At 43.1% G+C, this 13,744-nt stretch overlaps 1 protein-coding gene across 1 annotated transcript; it reads right to left on the reverse strand.

Moving 5' to 3' along the window:
• Positions 1-383: 383 nt before the first annotated feature.
• On the reverse strand, positions 384-13,330 carry LOC116951670 (keratin, type II cytoskeletal 8-like). Its single transcript, XM_076073748.1, has 10 exons — positions 13,034-13,330; positions 11,168-11,615; positions 8,315-8,523; positions 8,019-8,079; positions 7,713-7,808; positions 6,232-6,396; positions 4,888-5,013; positions 4,047-4,267; positions 3,014-3,183; positions 384-1,577 (listed from the first exon to the last, which is right to left on the reverse strand). The coding sequence occupies exons 1-10, from the start codon at positions 13,075-13,077 to the stop codon at positions 1,408-1,410; spliced, it is 1,710 nt and encodes a 569-aa protein (XP_075929863.1). The 5' UTR covers positions 13,078-13,330; the 3' UTR covers positions 384-1,407.
• Positions 13,331-13,744: the final 414 nt, after the last annotated feature.

A 13,744-nucleotide genomic window follows, 5' to 3' on the forward strand; every position in this document is an offset into this window, starting at 1 on the left:
TCTCTGCGCTGTCTATTGCTGATTTTACACCCCCAACAGCACGAGATTTCACTTCGTTAAAGTATTGAAAGGGGACGCACGGACGGACACATTAATCTATTGCAGGCTGGTACACTCAGTTTACAACTTCCTTCCTACCAGCATAATGCGTCCATACAAAATGTCAATTGCTTTCAAGTAGCGAATTAATTGATGAATTGATGCCGATTTTGATACAGGCATGCATTGTCACCGGATCTGAAGTACGTGTGCACAATTTGGAATTGATTGGACAACGGGAAGTCGACTGACTTTTGATTACAAGATTTTGGCCACGACACAGGAATCAAGTTAAGTAAAACCGCTGAAATAAAACCGTAGAGAGAAAAACAAAGGACTCCCCATCACTTGCTCTGCACGTTTTTAATCGCGGAAAATGATCTCAAGGTGCTTGGCCATTTTGGGAAACACAACCAGGGCGGTATCGTTTACCGAGGTGTTTGCTGGGAGCTTTCGGGAATTGCAAACCCGTTTCGTGAAGAAACTCCCAGAATGCGGCGCGAAAGCAATGCGACACAAAAGCCGAAAGGACAAGAGCAGCAGTACAACTTGAAAAACGGCACCACAACCACAAACGTCTGCAGTAACATTGGGGCGGTTGTTGGACAGGCTACATCCATCAAACCGCTTAAATGCCAAATCTCTCAAACTTTGCTTCTAATAAAAACACCCCGTATGCTTTTATATGAATTCTATATCGCCTTTTTATACAAGACAGATACCACCCCCTAAAGAGTGAAAAATAAAGCTTCCTGATCTGGCAACAATGTCCATCTGGCCACTAAAAGATGTCTGTGACCAAAGAGGGTACACCATTTTTGAACAACCCTTCGACAATAACTTCACTTGGCTTACACGTTTATTACAATGAGCTGATCCATGGAAAATTGGGGAACATAAACCAAAAACGGCAGCAGTTGAAGTGGTGGCATGGATCGAAAATCATGGGATGAGCAGTTTAATAAATAATATTGAGCAACACCTGTGCCAAACTCTCGTCTTTGCCCCCCCCCCCCCGTTACACATCAGACTACCAATTGAGAGTCGCAGGGCAAACATTACACCCACCAATAGTATCCTGCCGTATACGGAGCGTCTCTGTGCAGATCTACGGAGCTACTATATATGGTCATTTGTTAAGAAAATACCCCGTAAAAGGCAAGTCTCGAAACTATATTGTGGTCCCTTGCCTGCATTGCAAGATTGTGAGACGATTGTGGTGCTTTATAACCTCCCACCCCCTTGCCTTCTAACCACGATTGACCTTGCATACCTTTATTTTATAATCCCAATAAACGTGTTCGTTTCAGCAGTGAGCCATTTATGGGGCCAGAATCGATTTTAAACGACCCAGAGCCGCTAGAACTTTCAGTCTAGAATCACTGCGGATGATTCGGAGACCACTCGGCCATTCTTGGTCTCGATGGTCTTGATCACCACCGTTTTTCTGGACTCGTGTTCCGGTGGTTCGCTGGCCACTGTCACGCTTCTGCCAAGGGTTCCGTTGAGTCTTGGACTTGCTTCACATACCCTGTTGTCTGTTCAAGGAGAACGCACGTGTGAGAGCCAACGCAATGAAACTTAAATAATATTTCATACGAGTTTGTGTTTTATATGAGGGCTCAATTTTTAAAAAATGTCTGTAATTCTGCTAGACCACCTTTAACGTACGGATCATCGGCGTAAGGGACTACCACTCGAGTATGAGGTAGGCAAGGTCCATGGTAATCTTCTAATTAGTAATATTTTATTTACAAATTGACTATTGCGACGCCTTGCTTTCCAGAGATCTGAGTAATCTCCTTAGGAGACTGCAGTCTGTACAAATCGTGGCCACCGGAAAGTGCTCACTCACGCTTCTTTTCAGGGGATCCTATCAAACCTGTGATCACGTCTTTGCACTGGTTTCCTGGTCACACCTGCATTGAGTTTATATATTCCTTCTACTTTTTTGGGCTTCAAATGGGCTTGACCCACCCTTTATATCCCCGGAGTTCATTCAGTCATACACTCTGCTGAGATCTCTGAAATCTACCTATTGTGCCCCGAGTGAGTGTGACAGCGCTCCAGGCTTCAAACCTGGGATGACCCAGCAGGCTTTAATTTCCACTGCAACCAGGCTCTGCAAATTCCCCACCCTAGGAGGTCATGAACTTGCAATCGATGGAGGATATTTAAGTCCTGGCTGAAGAGCCCATGTTAAAAACGTCTTTATCTTTCGATTTAAAGCTTTCGTGACTGCAAGGATTCATCTTCTTTGGTTCTTTCGGTAAAGTCACCACCACGTAGAATGAGAATAAAATAAAACAATTAAATTCTCACGACGTTTCGGCCACAACTGAAGAAACAGGACTGTCCAGAAGACAGCGCTGTCTGAAACGTCGTGAGAATTTCATTGTTTTATTTTATTATTTTATTCTCATTCTACGTGACTTTACCGAAAGAACCAACGAAGACGTCTTTATCTTGTTTCTCTTGTCCCTGTCTCCCGGGTTATTCCTTATTGTTTTCCTTTACATGCATGGTGCTCTGGAGATCCATTGTTTTAAGGGTGACTTATGGATCTAAACTAGTATTATTATTAGTTATATAAACAGGATCATGGGGACAATAGTATCAAAGACTAAGGTAATGTGGAAATCCAAAATATTCTGGACTGTTTCCCGGCTGAAATTAAGCACTAGATATAACTATCCTACATGGATACGGTTGTTAAATATAAACATAGGTGATAGATGTGAAATTATTGTAACAGTTTGAGGATGATGCACCTGCATTAATCTTTCACATTTTTTTGGTAAAAACATGATTTTTGCCGCAAAAAATATAATTTAACATAGCATATCCCTGGAATAATAATAACTTGTGAAGGCCCATGCAGCTCCATTTATCCTACAGTCGGCAGTAATTTTGGAACATATACTGACATAATTTGACTGTCACAATTGGGTAAATTCTCACGGAGAGCTCTTACCCGGAGAGTCGTACACATTGTTGTTGCTGCTGCTGCTTCTCGAATCTTTGCCTTGGCTGCCGCCAATATGTTGCCCACAGCTCCCACCTAGCCTTTCTCTCACACTCCCGCCGGGCTCCAGTGAGGATGAGGCAACGCCACCTCCCCCGCGTGATGCAAATATATTGAGCCTGCAAACACACGTGGAGATTATCTTGAGAAAAATATCTCGGCAAAAAAAGCAATAGTTTTACATACGGGGAAGTTAGTACAAACTGAGTAACGTATGTTTGTTGAACTTCGCACCATAATTAGCCCACTGTGCTAATCGGAAGTGCGGAAGAAGGACAACAAAATAACAATTTTGTCAAGATCCATTATGTCAACATTTGTTTACTGACAGTAATACAATGCAATCGGGACAGTACTATAAACACAAACAGGCGCATGGCATGCAAAATGAAAAATCTTGGTAGTACAAAAACTGTCGATGTATATGTTGATAACGTACAACTGATGTTAAGTGCCCAGGAGATGGCCGTACTGAGTGACTATTCTGTGTATATGGGTTTCCTCTGGCTACCAGCACCCCCCCCCCCATCACACAATGCTCAACACTCATCAATGCACCTGGATAAACATTCCAATGCATGAGGACCCTCATGATAAACGTCTCGACTTAAGTTTGTTTACCTGTGTAACAATACCTCTTGTCCAGTGAACAACAAAGCCGTGTGAAGACTTTGCGAGCCGGATCAACGTATCTCTGGAGACGCGACATTGTGTTACCCCCTTGAAAAGCAGAGCCGTGCCACTCACGTCAACTGCAATTAATGTATGTTTAGTCCCACCCCTGGCCTGCTCTACCCCCAAATAATATATGAATGTCTTGGGGCCAGTCTAGCGTGGGTTTGTTTCTGGCTCCACCCTGCAAATCGCAAGCGGACAACCAGCTGTACTGTGAGGGCCCTGTACTGGCTCCTAGGACTTCAGATATGCCAGTGGAACAGCGGTATAATCGACGTTGTCAAAGAGTAACAGGAAGTGCAATCACCTAGCTTCCTCTCCCTCCAGAAGCTTGCGGTAGGTCAAGATCTCCGTGTCCAGGGCCAGTTTGATGTTCATTAAATCCGTGAAGTCGCGCACGTGCTTGACCATGTCATGCTTGGCTTTTGCCAGGGCCTCCTCCAGCTGTGCTACGGCTGCCTTTGCCTCGCCGATGTTCTTCGCACCGCCTTCCTCTCGCTCAGAAATGGCCGCCTCCAGTTTCTCTCGCTGAAACAAAAACAAGAAACATCGTACGCGCGTCCATTGATTTATTCTTTTTATTACAAGGAGCGACGAGATAGCAGAACGACAATGGATTTTTCATTCTCAAATGTGTCCATACGGGGCTCCGAGTGCTACGGTGGTTTTCTCCAGAGCCTTGTTTGTACTTTTATGGGAGATTTGAGAGTCTAGAAATATCAGCTTTCGTCGGTTTGGGCTGTGCAATAAGCAGGAGTTGGCAGCAGCACACCCAAGGTGTGTGGGTTTTCTCTGGGAACTGCATTTTCCTCCTCACAAGTCCAACACAAAAACACACAAATGGGTAGGACTTTCCTGAGTCTCGAGACTCACTGCGACTTTCTTGGGTAAAATAAAGGATATTGTTATTCTTAATAGATGCAAGTTGTTGTAACTAGTAATTCAACACAATAATAGAAGCACTATTCGTGTGTTTCAAGATCTGTGCTGGTTGTACCACTTACAGTATGTTTTTTTCTTTATTGGGTGTAATTGTGAACAAGAGCTTTATCGGACATTATCTACTCGGCATAATAATTGGTTCACTGCAGCTCAAAGACATTCAAACCGCGTGAACTCCAAACCCATTTGAAGACGATAATCCTTACCTGCTTGTTCAAGATGTCGAGTTCCGAATTGATCTGGTGGATCTGACGTTTGATGTCGTTGATTTCGGCCTTGGCTTTGCGTAGCTCTTCGTCACTTCGATCGCTCTCTGAGCGGAGTTTGTCAAACTGGAGTAAAACACGTACAACAACCAAACATTTAAACGTTTCAAATGTCAATTTGACAATTACAAACCACCATTTGTTTTAAAGTGGTTGTATTCTCCCAGGCAATGCTTTCAATTTTCCTGTTGACCTCGTGGATTTTTATCCGGGTCCTCCAGTTTTTCCCTCCATGTTTAGAATCATGCGTTGAGAGTATTTGACTACTGTACATTTCCACATAATAAGCCACTTGTTGAGCTATTATTAATGGCCAGGTCGCTTCTGAAAAAGAGCTATGTAGCAACGTGGGCTCACCAGGTAAAATTAAAATTAGGTTGTATGTTAAAAATAGGCTATAGGTTACTTCACTCCTAAGGTGAGGCAAATTATCTAGTCGTTCTAAAAACCTCCTTTTCCACTACACAACCTGCTATGGCGAGTTAGCGCAGTTCGGCAGGTACCGGGTTGTTTTTCCACTGCCGAACCCGAGAGGTGAGGGTGATGTTAAAATGTATAATTGATTGATTCCTACTTGGCAAGGAATGTAGCCGGTGGAAAACCATGTGTACTGTGAGGGCCCTGCACTGGTTTGGCTCGGATGTGCCAGTGGATATAAGGGGATGTGGTGCATCAGAATCAGAATCTCTATTTATTCTGGAGAAATCCGATGATCTACGAAGCTCTTTATCACAGATGTCCAGTAAGTCGTGCAAACGCTTTGTTGTAGTCTACTGAAGGATGCTCCCAAAAGTCAAGCCTCCTATTTGTTTCTCAATAACTTTTTTTATTGAGCGGAGCTTCTTATATTTATTCCTGGATTAACATTTGGAGGCTTAAAAATAGCCATCCTTTCTTGCACTCCTGCCAATGTGGAGTACAGGGTCAGCACTCTATATTGGTAAAATCATTCCTCTATCCAATAACCGTTTACAAACAGCACCGTGGACAGCGCCATTATTTTCTGAACAATTTTTCGTGTAGGCCGTGCATTGAGGAGCTAAACAGACTAAACACTTCGGGGGGCCAGATCTGGGGCCTATGGTTTGGGTGGCACAGTCTACCTGATCTGCAATGGCCTTAATGTTCTCAGTCTCATGTGTGGACCGGCATTTTGCGTTAAATTACTCCCAACATGACAATCTGGATTTGTAATGTACAGACGTTCAACAAGCGATAACATAACCCTATGTATGGCTGGCATCATCCATTTTGGCAGCGCGCAAAATTAATTAATGAAATCACCTTCTGCTTGTATATTGCTTCCGCTTCAGCTTGGCTTTGAGACATGATGAACTCGTACTGTTTTCGTACTTCAGAAATAATCCCATCCATGTCCAGGCTCCGCCTGTTGTCTATTTCTACGAGAACATTGGTGTTCTTGATCTGCGCCTCCAACTCGCGTAGCTCCTGTTAATGGACAACATGGATCAGTTTCCCGTATGAATGGGGAGGGTGAGCATATCTCCTCCGAGAACAAGAAGCCTTGAGTATTTTTTTTACATTACGAGGCATCCTTTGCCAGTAGCAAGATATAACAATAATAGGTTTTACCCTTTTATCTGGCAACAAAACTGATACCTTTTTTTACAAGGGATCATGCTTGCATTAACCACAACACTTGCGGTCAAAATGCAAACAAAAAGACAACACTGATAATGTATGCAAAAGCTTACCCCGGTCTCTCAATACTCTGATGGTGCGTTGACTTTGAGTTGTGCGCGTTTTGGCGTCATCTGATCCAACACCATGTGAGACTGGGCTCTAAGAAAAGCTGTCTCGGGTGTGGACCAATCAATTTCAAGAACAGTGCCAATACATTATCAGTGTTTTCTTTTTGTTTGCAATTTGACCGCAACTGTTGTGGTTAATGCAAACATGATCCCTTGTAAAAAGGTGTCAGTTTTGTTGCCAGATAAAAGGGTCAAACCCTATTATTATAGCCTTGAGTAATGTTTTTATTTTATTTTATGCGCTTCATATTTAAACGTATTTTAACCATTTTGCCATTACGAGACATCTGCAAATTGCAGGGGTGCATCCCGTTCGCCGCCGAATCTCGACATGCGCAAGCAGCTCAGCGTTATTTGTTATTGAGAGAGACATAACGCTGTTGTTTTTAAAGATGTTGTACTCACCGTAGGGCACCGTAGTGAAGGAGGCTGGTGTGCATCTGGAACTCAACCCTAAATCCATAACCCTCTGCCCAAATTCCCAATATCCTTTAACAAAAGTTAAGATACTAAAGCCGACGACCCTTAATGTCTCTACTTAAATCCAGGGTCTGTGATTGGATGAAAATATGCTGTATAACTGAATAAAACAATATAATTAAAATGTATGTATGTACGTATGTATTGTGTTGAACTTCTTTCGCACCGTACATAGCCAACCATGGTAATAGGAAGTGCAGGAAATTATGCTGTTGCTGCTTTTGATTGTAATGATGATGGTGGTGCTTCTGTTGATACTGTTGCTAATTGTGTAAAAGGTGCCGCTTGTGATGCAATTACTGATCATAGTGATGCTGCTGCTGATGTTGCTGATATTGCTGCTTCTGACGATCATGATGCTGCTGCTGATGATGATGCAGAGAGATAGGAAACAGAGGCAGAACTTTCTGCTGAACTAAAAATGAAAGAATGAAAATGGTGACGGAGACTATTACATCACCGCATCTGCAGGGGACATTGGTAACTTTTTAAACATAAACAAACGGAACTCACCTGTGCGAATGCTTCCCTCAGAAAATGTATGTCCTCAATAAGACCCTGAAATTTGGCTTCAAGCTCAATTTTGACAAAGCTAGCTTCAACAGCTTCCTACCGAAAGAAAAACAAAGTACAGTCATTACATGACAAACATTAGATTTTGCACATACAATGGTATGCACGTTATGTTTTTTGATGCACGATGATCCGTTTATAATTGGGAAATGGAATGGTGACGGTTTTGGGGGGAGGGGGAGGAGGCCTTCATCCAGCAGAAGTTTGATCATGGCTGAGGGTGAATAGCTAAGTGAAAAACTTTACCTTCTTCACCAGTTCATGCTCTTCGACCTTTTTCTTATGAGCAGCAACTTCCACTTCATATCTTTGAGAGAGAGAACAATGGAATAACAAGGCCATGGTTTATTCATGTTCAATATTTGGCTGCCATATAGACATTCCCACACGATAAGCTGCCACATTGAGCTTTCGTGACCAGGTCGTTTCTGAATAACAGCCATATAGCTCAGTAGGCCTTACCGAGTAAAAATTAAGTTTGGTTTCGTTTAGTATCCCAGTTCCCATAATTGTTGGTTCATTCAATTAAAAGTGAATCTCACTTGCTGCTGAAGTCCTTGCCAGCGTGCTTTATCATTTGCAGGTCACTGTTCATTCTGGCTCCATTATGACCCAGATTCTGCAGCTGTCTCCTCAGTTCCTCGATGTAGACTTCGAACAACTCGTCCAGGTTGCAGTCAACCTTTCCCTTATCCTGCAGCACATACCACTGCGCCTCCAACACCTTGTTCTGCTGTTCAAGGATGCGCACCTACGCAACGAGAACACGCACGTGCACACATTGAGGCCCTCTTCATTTGAAGTACAGGTCTGTACAGGCACGAGCACATTGTTTTAACGTTCTATATTATCTGGCCCATTGGTTTCCAAGTATTTATTTTTTGAAAGGCGCTTAATATATATAAACAAAAATGCTGTGAAATTGTAGTTATCGTGTTTAATTTATTTGCATTTATGCAGACGATAAAATGTTTTTGTTTGCTGTGCATAGTGATAAAATGCAACTACTGCATCTCAAGGGGGTTTTTTTGCAAAAAGTTAGGAAATATAGTACATCATTGGGTAATGGGGAAGGTTGTTAAAGTTAAGAAGCAGCTATTGAGCCTGGGCTTGCACAGGTAGTAGTAGTAGTTGGCAGCACAGAAGCTCGGGAAGGAATTCCAGTCCAGAGGGGGCAGGTGTGAGTGAGGGCTTCTGTGGCTTCTCAAACGTCTTGGGAGAGCAGATGGTGTTTTTTTTTTGTCAGGGATGAAGACTTCAGATTTGGAAATGTTTAGCTTGAGGAAGCGTGAACCAATCCAGCATGAGACTGCTTTAGGATGGTATATGACAGTCGACAATAATGTTTTGTGTGCAGAGTTTACATATATGCGACTGTATATGTATCCGTAATAGAGTTTTTTTGGGTAAGATGGGGTAAACATAAATGTGCCGTTAAACCCGCCACCACCCGACACAGCCAATTAGTACTGTATATGTAGTTTGGAATTGTGGCGATTGTTGAAGCTGGAGATGTATGTTGAACATCGTCCGTTCCGTACGTACGCCGCTCACCGCACTAATTAGAGGTGCGGAGATGATGTTGTCAAGTGGAGGAACCTATTGAAGCTAGCTTTACCCCATTTCCCATCACGAACTCCAACCCTCTTCCCAAACTTCCCAACCCACCCATCGCACTCGCTCATCATCAACCGCTCAAATGTCACTCTCATCATCGTTGACTTCACGCATCATCATCTTCCTAAGGCACCACCATAATTCGCACCGACGCATCTCGTCACGCAAATCTGCCGTTGCACATAGCTAACTGTTTGTTCAGCGCCGTTAGTGAAGGCGCTGTATACATTGAAATCAGTCCCGCGGTATAACGTGGCACAGACGCTTCGAAGAGGAGGGGCAGCCCCTCGTTATGGACAGCACAGATGGGATTGTTGTTAAGAGAAGGGTGTGCTTGGAGATGCGTACTTGTGCATGGTTATTCGGGCGGTCACATCCGTTGGAGTAGGTCAATGGCGTTAAGAGTGAGAAGATCAAAGTTGAGAGGAACCACGGTGTAACTCGTCACATCTCTGGAATCGCCATGGGAGATTACCCTTGACAGGACGTTTTCAAGGAACGGGAAGGGCTGTATGTATGAACTTCTTTCGCACAGTACGTAGCCAACCGTGCTAATCGGAGGTACTGTACTGTCATGTTGTGCAATAATATGCATGCCATTTCCATGTTATTGGCAGAACAAAATATGAGATGTGGTTTCCGGCAATTGAAGAAAATACTTAGCAGGAAAAGAAGGCCAGCTGTCAAGTTCCTTTAAGCAGTAGTTTTACATTCAATATGCATCACTTTTGTGTTGTTTGTTTTTGTAACGTTCTGACCTGCCCCTACTGGACATCTGTGGAAAAATAGCTTGATAATTCGTCGGATTCTTCCAGTACAATTTTTTTTTAAATCTGACAAATAAATAAAAATGCACCGTTCAGAAACGCTTGACTTTTATCACACGCACGCAACCACCCAGTACAATTTTTTTTAAATCTGAAGAATAAAAATTCACCGTTCAGAAACGCTTGACTTTTATCACACGCACGCAACCACCCAGTATAATTTTTTCTTAATCTGACAAATAAAAATTCACCGTTCAGAAACGCTTGACTTTTATCACACGCACGCAACCACCCAGTACAATTTTTTTTTAATCTGACAAATAAAAATTAACCGTTCAGAAACGCTTGACTTTTATCACACGCACGCAACCACCCAGTACAATTTTTTTTTAAATCTGACAAATAAAAATTCACCGTTCAGAAACGCTTGACTTTTATCACACGCACGCACCACCCAGTACAATTTTTTTAATCTGACAAATAAAAATTCACCGTTCAGAAACGCTTGACTTTTATCACACGCACGCAACCACCCAGTACAATTTTTTTTAAAATCTGACAAATAAAAATTCACCGTTCAGAAACGCTTGACTTTTATCACACGCACGCAACCACCCAGTACAATTTTTTTTAAAATCTGACAAATAAAAATTCACCGTTCAGAAACGCTTGACTTTTATCACACGCACGCAACCACCCAGTACAATTTTTTTTTAAATCTGACAAATAAAAATTCACCGTTCAGAAACGCTTGACTTTTATCACACGCACGCAACCACCCAGTACAATTTTTTTTTAAATCTGACAAATAAAAATTCACCGTTCAGAAACGCTTGACTTTTATCACACGCACGCAACCACCCAGTACAATTTTTTTTAAAATCTGACAAATAAAAATTCACCGTTCAGAAACGCTTGACTTTTATCACACGCACGCAACCACACACGCGCATGCTGCATCGGTTGGGACAATGCGTGCGTGGGTGGTGCTGTCGGTGTTGGTGGTGATACCTTATCAATGAAGTTTGCAAATCGATTGTTGAGCATCTTGATTTCCTCCTTCTCCTGGGCCCGAATTGGCAGGACGGAGCGGTCGATCTCGACGACGGGGACGGGAGGGCGCGCGCGCACGCTCGACGAGACCCTTCCATAGCCGCCCGTGTACGCGGAGCCGAAGCCACCGCCGCCGCCACTGCCACCCCGGTAGCCCAGGAGGAGGGCGCTTCGCCTGCCGACAACGCCGGGCACGCTCGACTTGCTCCACGTCCCTCGTTCACTTCGCGGCTGGCTGCTGTCGAGTCCGGCGAACGAGCGGCTCGTAAATTGCCCGCCGCTGACGCCGCCGTCGACGCCGCCACTGACGCCGCGACCACCCCGGTGGTGGGGTCCGACGCCGCGCACGAACCCAGCGGTCGTGGCGAAACTTGGAAGGTTGTTGTAGGACATCACCGGCGGTCGTCTTGGGGCGAAGAATAATAATAATTATGTCACGCGGAGCTGCACCCCCCCCCCCTCCTCTTTGTGTGTGTGTGTCTTCGTTTAAAGGGCTGTTTAAGGCGAGAGGAGGAGGATTGTGGGTGGTGGGTAACAATGAGAACTGGAATCCCTTTGCTGCGTGGTGTCAGTGGAGGAGGAACACGACCAAGTGGGTAATATCGGAAGGCGCGCAGGTTCAACGCCCATCGGTGAGGACCGGAGGCTATTTGGGTCATTGGTTGTTGACGGTGAATTATTATTGCTTATACACCGTCGAAGAAGGTTACAACACCCCCCGCCCCCGTACGAATAATGCAGGGTGCTTCCAAACAATAAAACAATGTTAACAATTACGTGGGACCATGGGTATTTGTTGCGAATTCTCAGAAGTGTTCAAATTTTTTTGGAAGCACCGTGTAATAATAATTACACTCCGGCGACTGAAAGTAAATTTGTGTGTGTACTCTGTGTATGCATAGAGTACCTGATTAAGCTGGTGCGGGGCCTGCAGCCTATGTTGTTATAAATGGGCCCTAAATTAAAATGAAAATTAAAACACGTAACATTTTTACTTGCATTGTAAAGTAATTGTATTTTTGTCATTTGCTATACAGCCAGGTAATACGACAAATCGCTAACTTTAAACACCCAGTCGTTCATAAACGTTTAAGATGGTATAGTACTATAGTAACAGAGCAAGTGCAGAATCACTGAACCGAAATTGACAGCTTGAAAGCATGTAGTAGCTACTACACGTGCAGTAGCTACTACATATGCAGCTACTTTTGCTACTAGGATATAATCCGGCACTGTGTGCATACTACTTTTTACTCCATGTTCAAAAAGACTAATTTATACCGTACGTCGCAAGAAATTAAGATTATTGGACAATTATTTCTTAGTGCTTCTTAACCTTTTCCGCAAACTTGCTTCCCGATCGCAAAAACAAAAATGTGTAATGGTAGTAATACATTCGGTTTTTATGAAACAACGTAGTTGTATTTTGATTTAAAGCTTTCGTGACTGCAGGGATTCATATTCCTGGTTCTTTCGGGAAGTCACGTAGAAGGGAAAAAATAAAATAATAAAATATAAACAATTTTTAATAATAAAAATATAAACCAATATATTTTTATTATTTTATTGTTTCCCCTTCTACGTGACTTTACGGAAATAACCAAGAATACCTAGATGTACTTACGTGCCCCTTCTTAGTTGGTGTTTCGACCACTTACTTTTTAACAACAAAAATAATCTGTCCTGTCTCTCGCAGCACAACCACAGAGGGCATCTCGCACGCCCAGGGGTAAAGAAGAGGCTTTTAGACCACCATACTCGTACAGCGCGTGGCATGTTGTTTTAACTCACAGCTCAATGCAAATACGCGTGCAGTTGATTCACCTTTGGTATTGGTACCCCTGGACGTCTGCGACAGAGAGCTTCATAGCTCATCGGATTTCTCAACTTTGATATAACGATTCTGATTTTTTTTTTACTTCCACCGCAGCGTTCAAAACGGATTATGTAAACACGGCAGAAAATTACTCCGCCACCTCGTAATAAATACATCCAGAACGAATCCTGCACTGATGTAATATTGTAATTTTGTCGGAATGGAACTGAGTAAGAACTTTTTTTGAAATCACGCATTTTGAGCACTTTCATCCATCATGATAATGGACAGTCAAATTCGTTGCACAGCAGTACTTTCATATTAAAACTTAACATAGCTTTGAAGTATCTCGTATGCAGTATGCCTTAATACTGTACTGTACATTTGACTCTCAATATGGGAAGCCAGGTGGGTTTGCGTGGTGTGAAGTTTCCAAGTAAATTACCAAAAAAACCACATTGCACGACCTTAAACACCGCACCCAGGTACGGCTGGCTGCAACTGTCCTGCCACCGCCTATTTCATTTTCAAAAATCCAGTTTCTCCAGTCGAGAAGCTGCTTGCTCAATGCCCCAGGGCAACGCACCCTTTATTGAAACGAAGGAACGCAACGCATCTGTTAATACCACTGCCTTTAAAGGAAACATATAAAGGAGTGAAAAATAATAGTCGGAGACGACACTCATTTATACCGTGGTGTTTGATGATATTAAAACGTT

Source organism: Petromyzon marinus, chromosome 43 (genome assembly GCF_048934315.1).
Source record: "Petromyzon marinus isolate PM22_M1 ecotype Great Lakes invasive population chromosome 43, UKy_Petmar_22M1.pri1.0, whole genome shotgun sequence".
Lineage (NCBI taxonomy): Eukaryota > Metazoa > Chordata > Hyperoartia > Petromyzontiformes > Petromyzontidae > Petromyzon > Petromyzon marinus.

Excerpts from the sequence above, each read along its gene's own strand:
- LOC116951670 (XM_076073748.1), bottom strand. The coding sequence starts at position 13,077 with ATGAAGCTCTCTGTCGCAGACGTCCAGGGGTACCAATACCAAAG. Across the intron at positions 8,080-8,314 it reads GGCAAGGACTTCAGCAGCAA|ATATGAAGTGGAAGTTGCTG; the intron begins GTGAGATTCACT and ends TCTCTCTCAAAG. Across the intron at positions 3,184-4,046 it reads CTGGAGGGAGAGGAAGCTAG|GCTCAATATATTTGCATCAC; the intron begins GTGATTGCACTT and ends GTGTGTTTGCAG.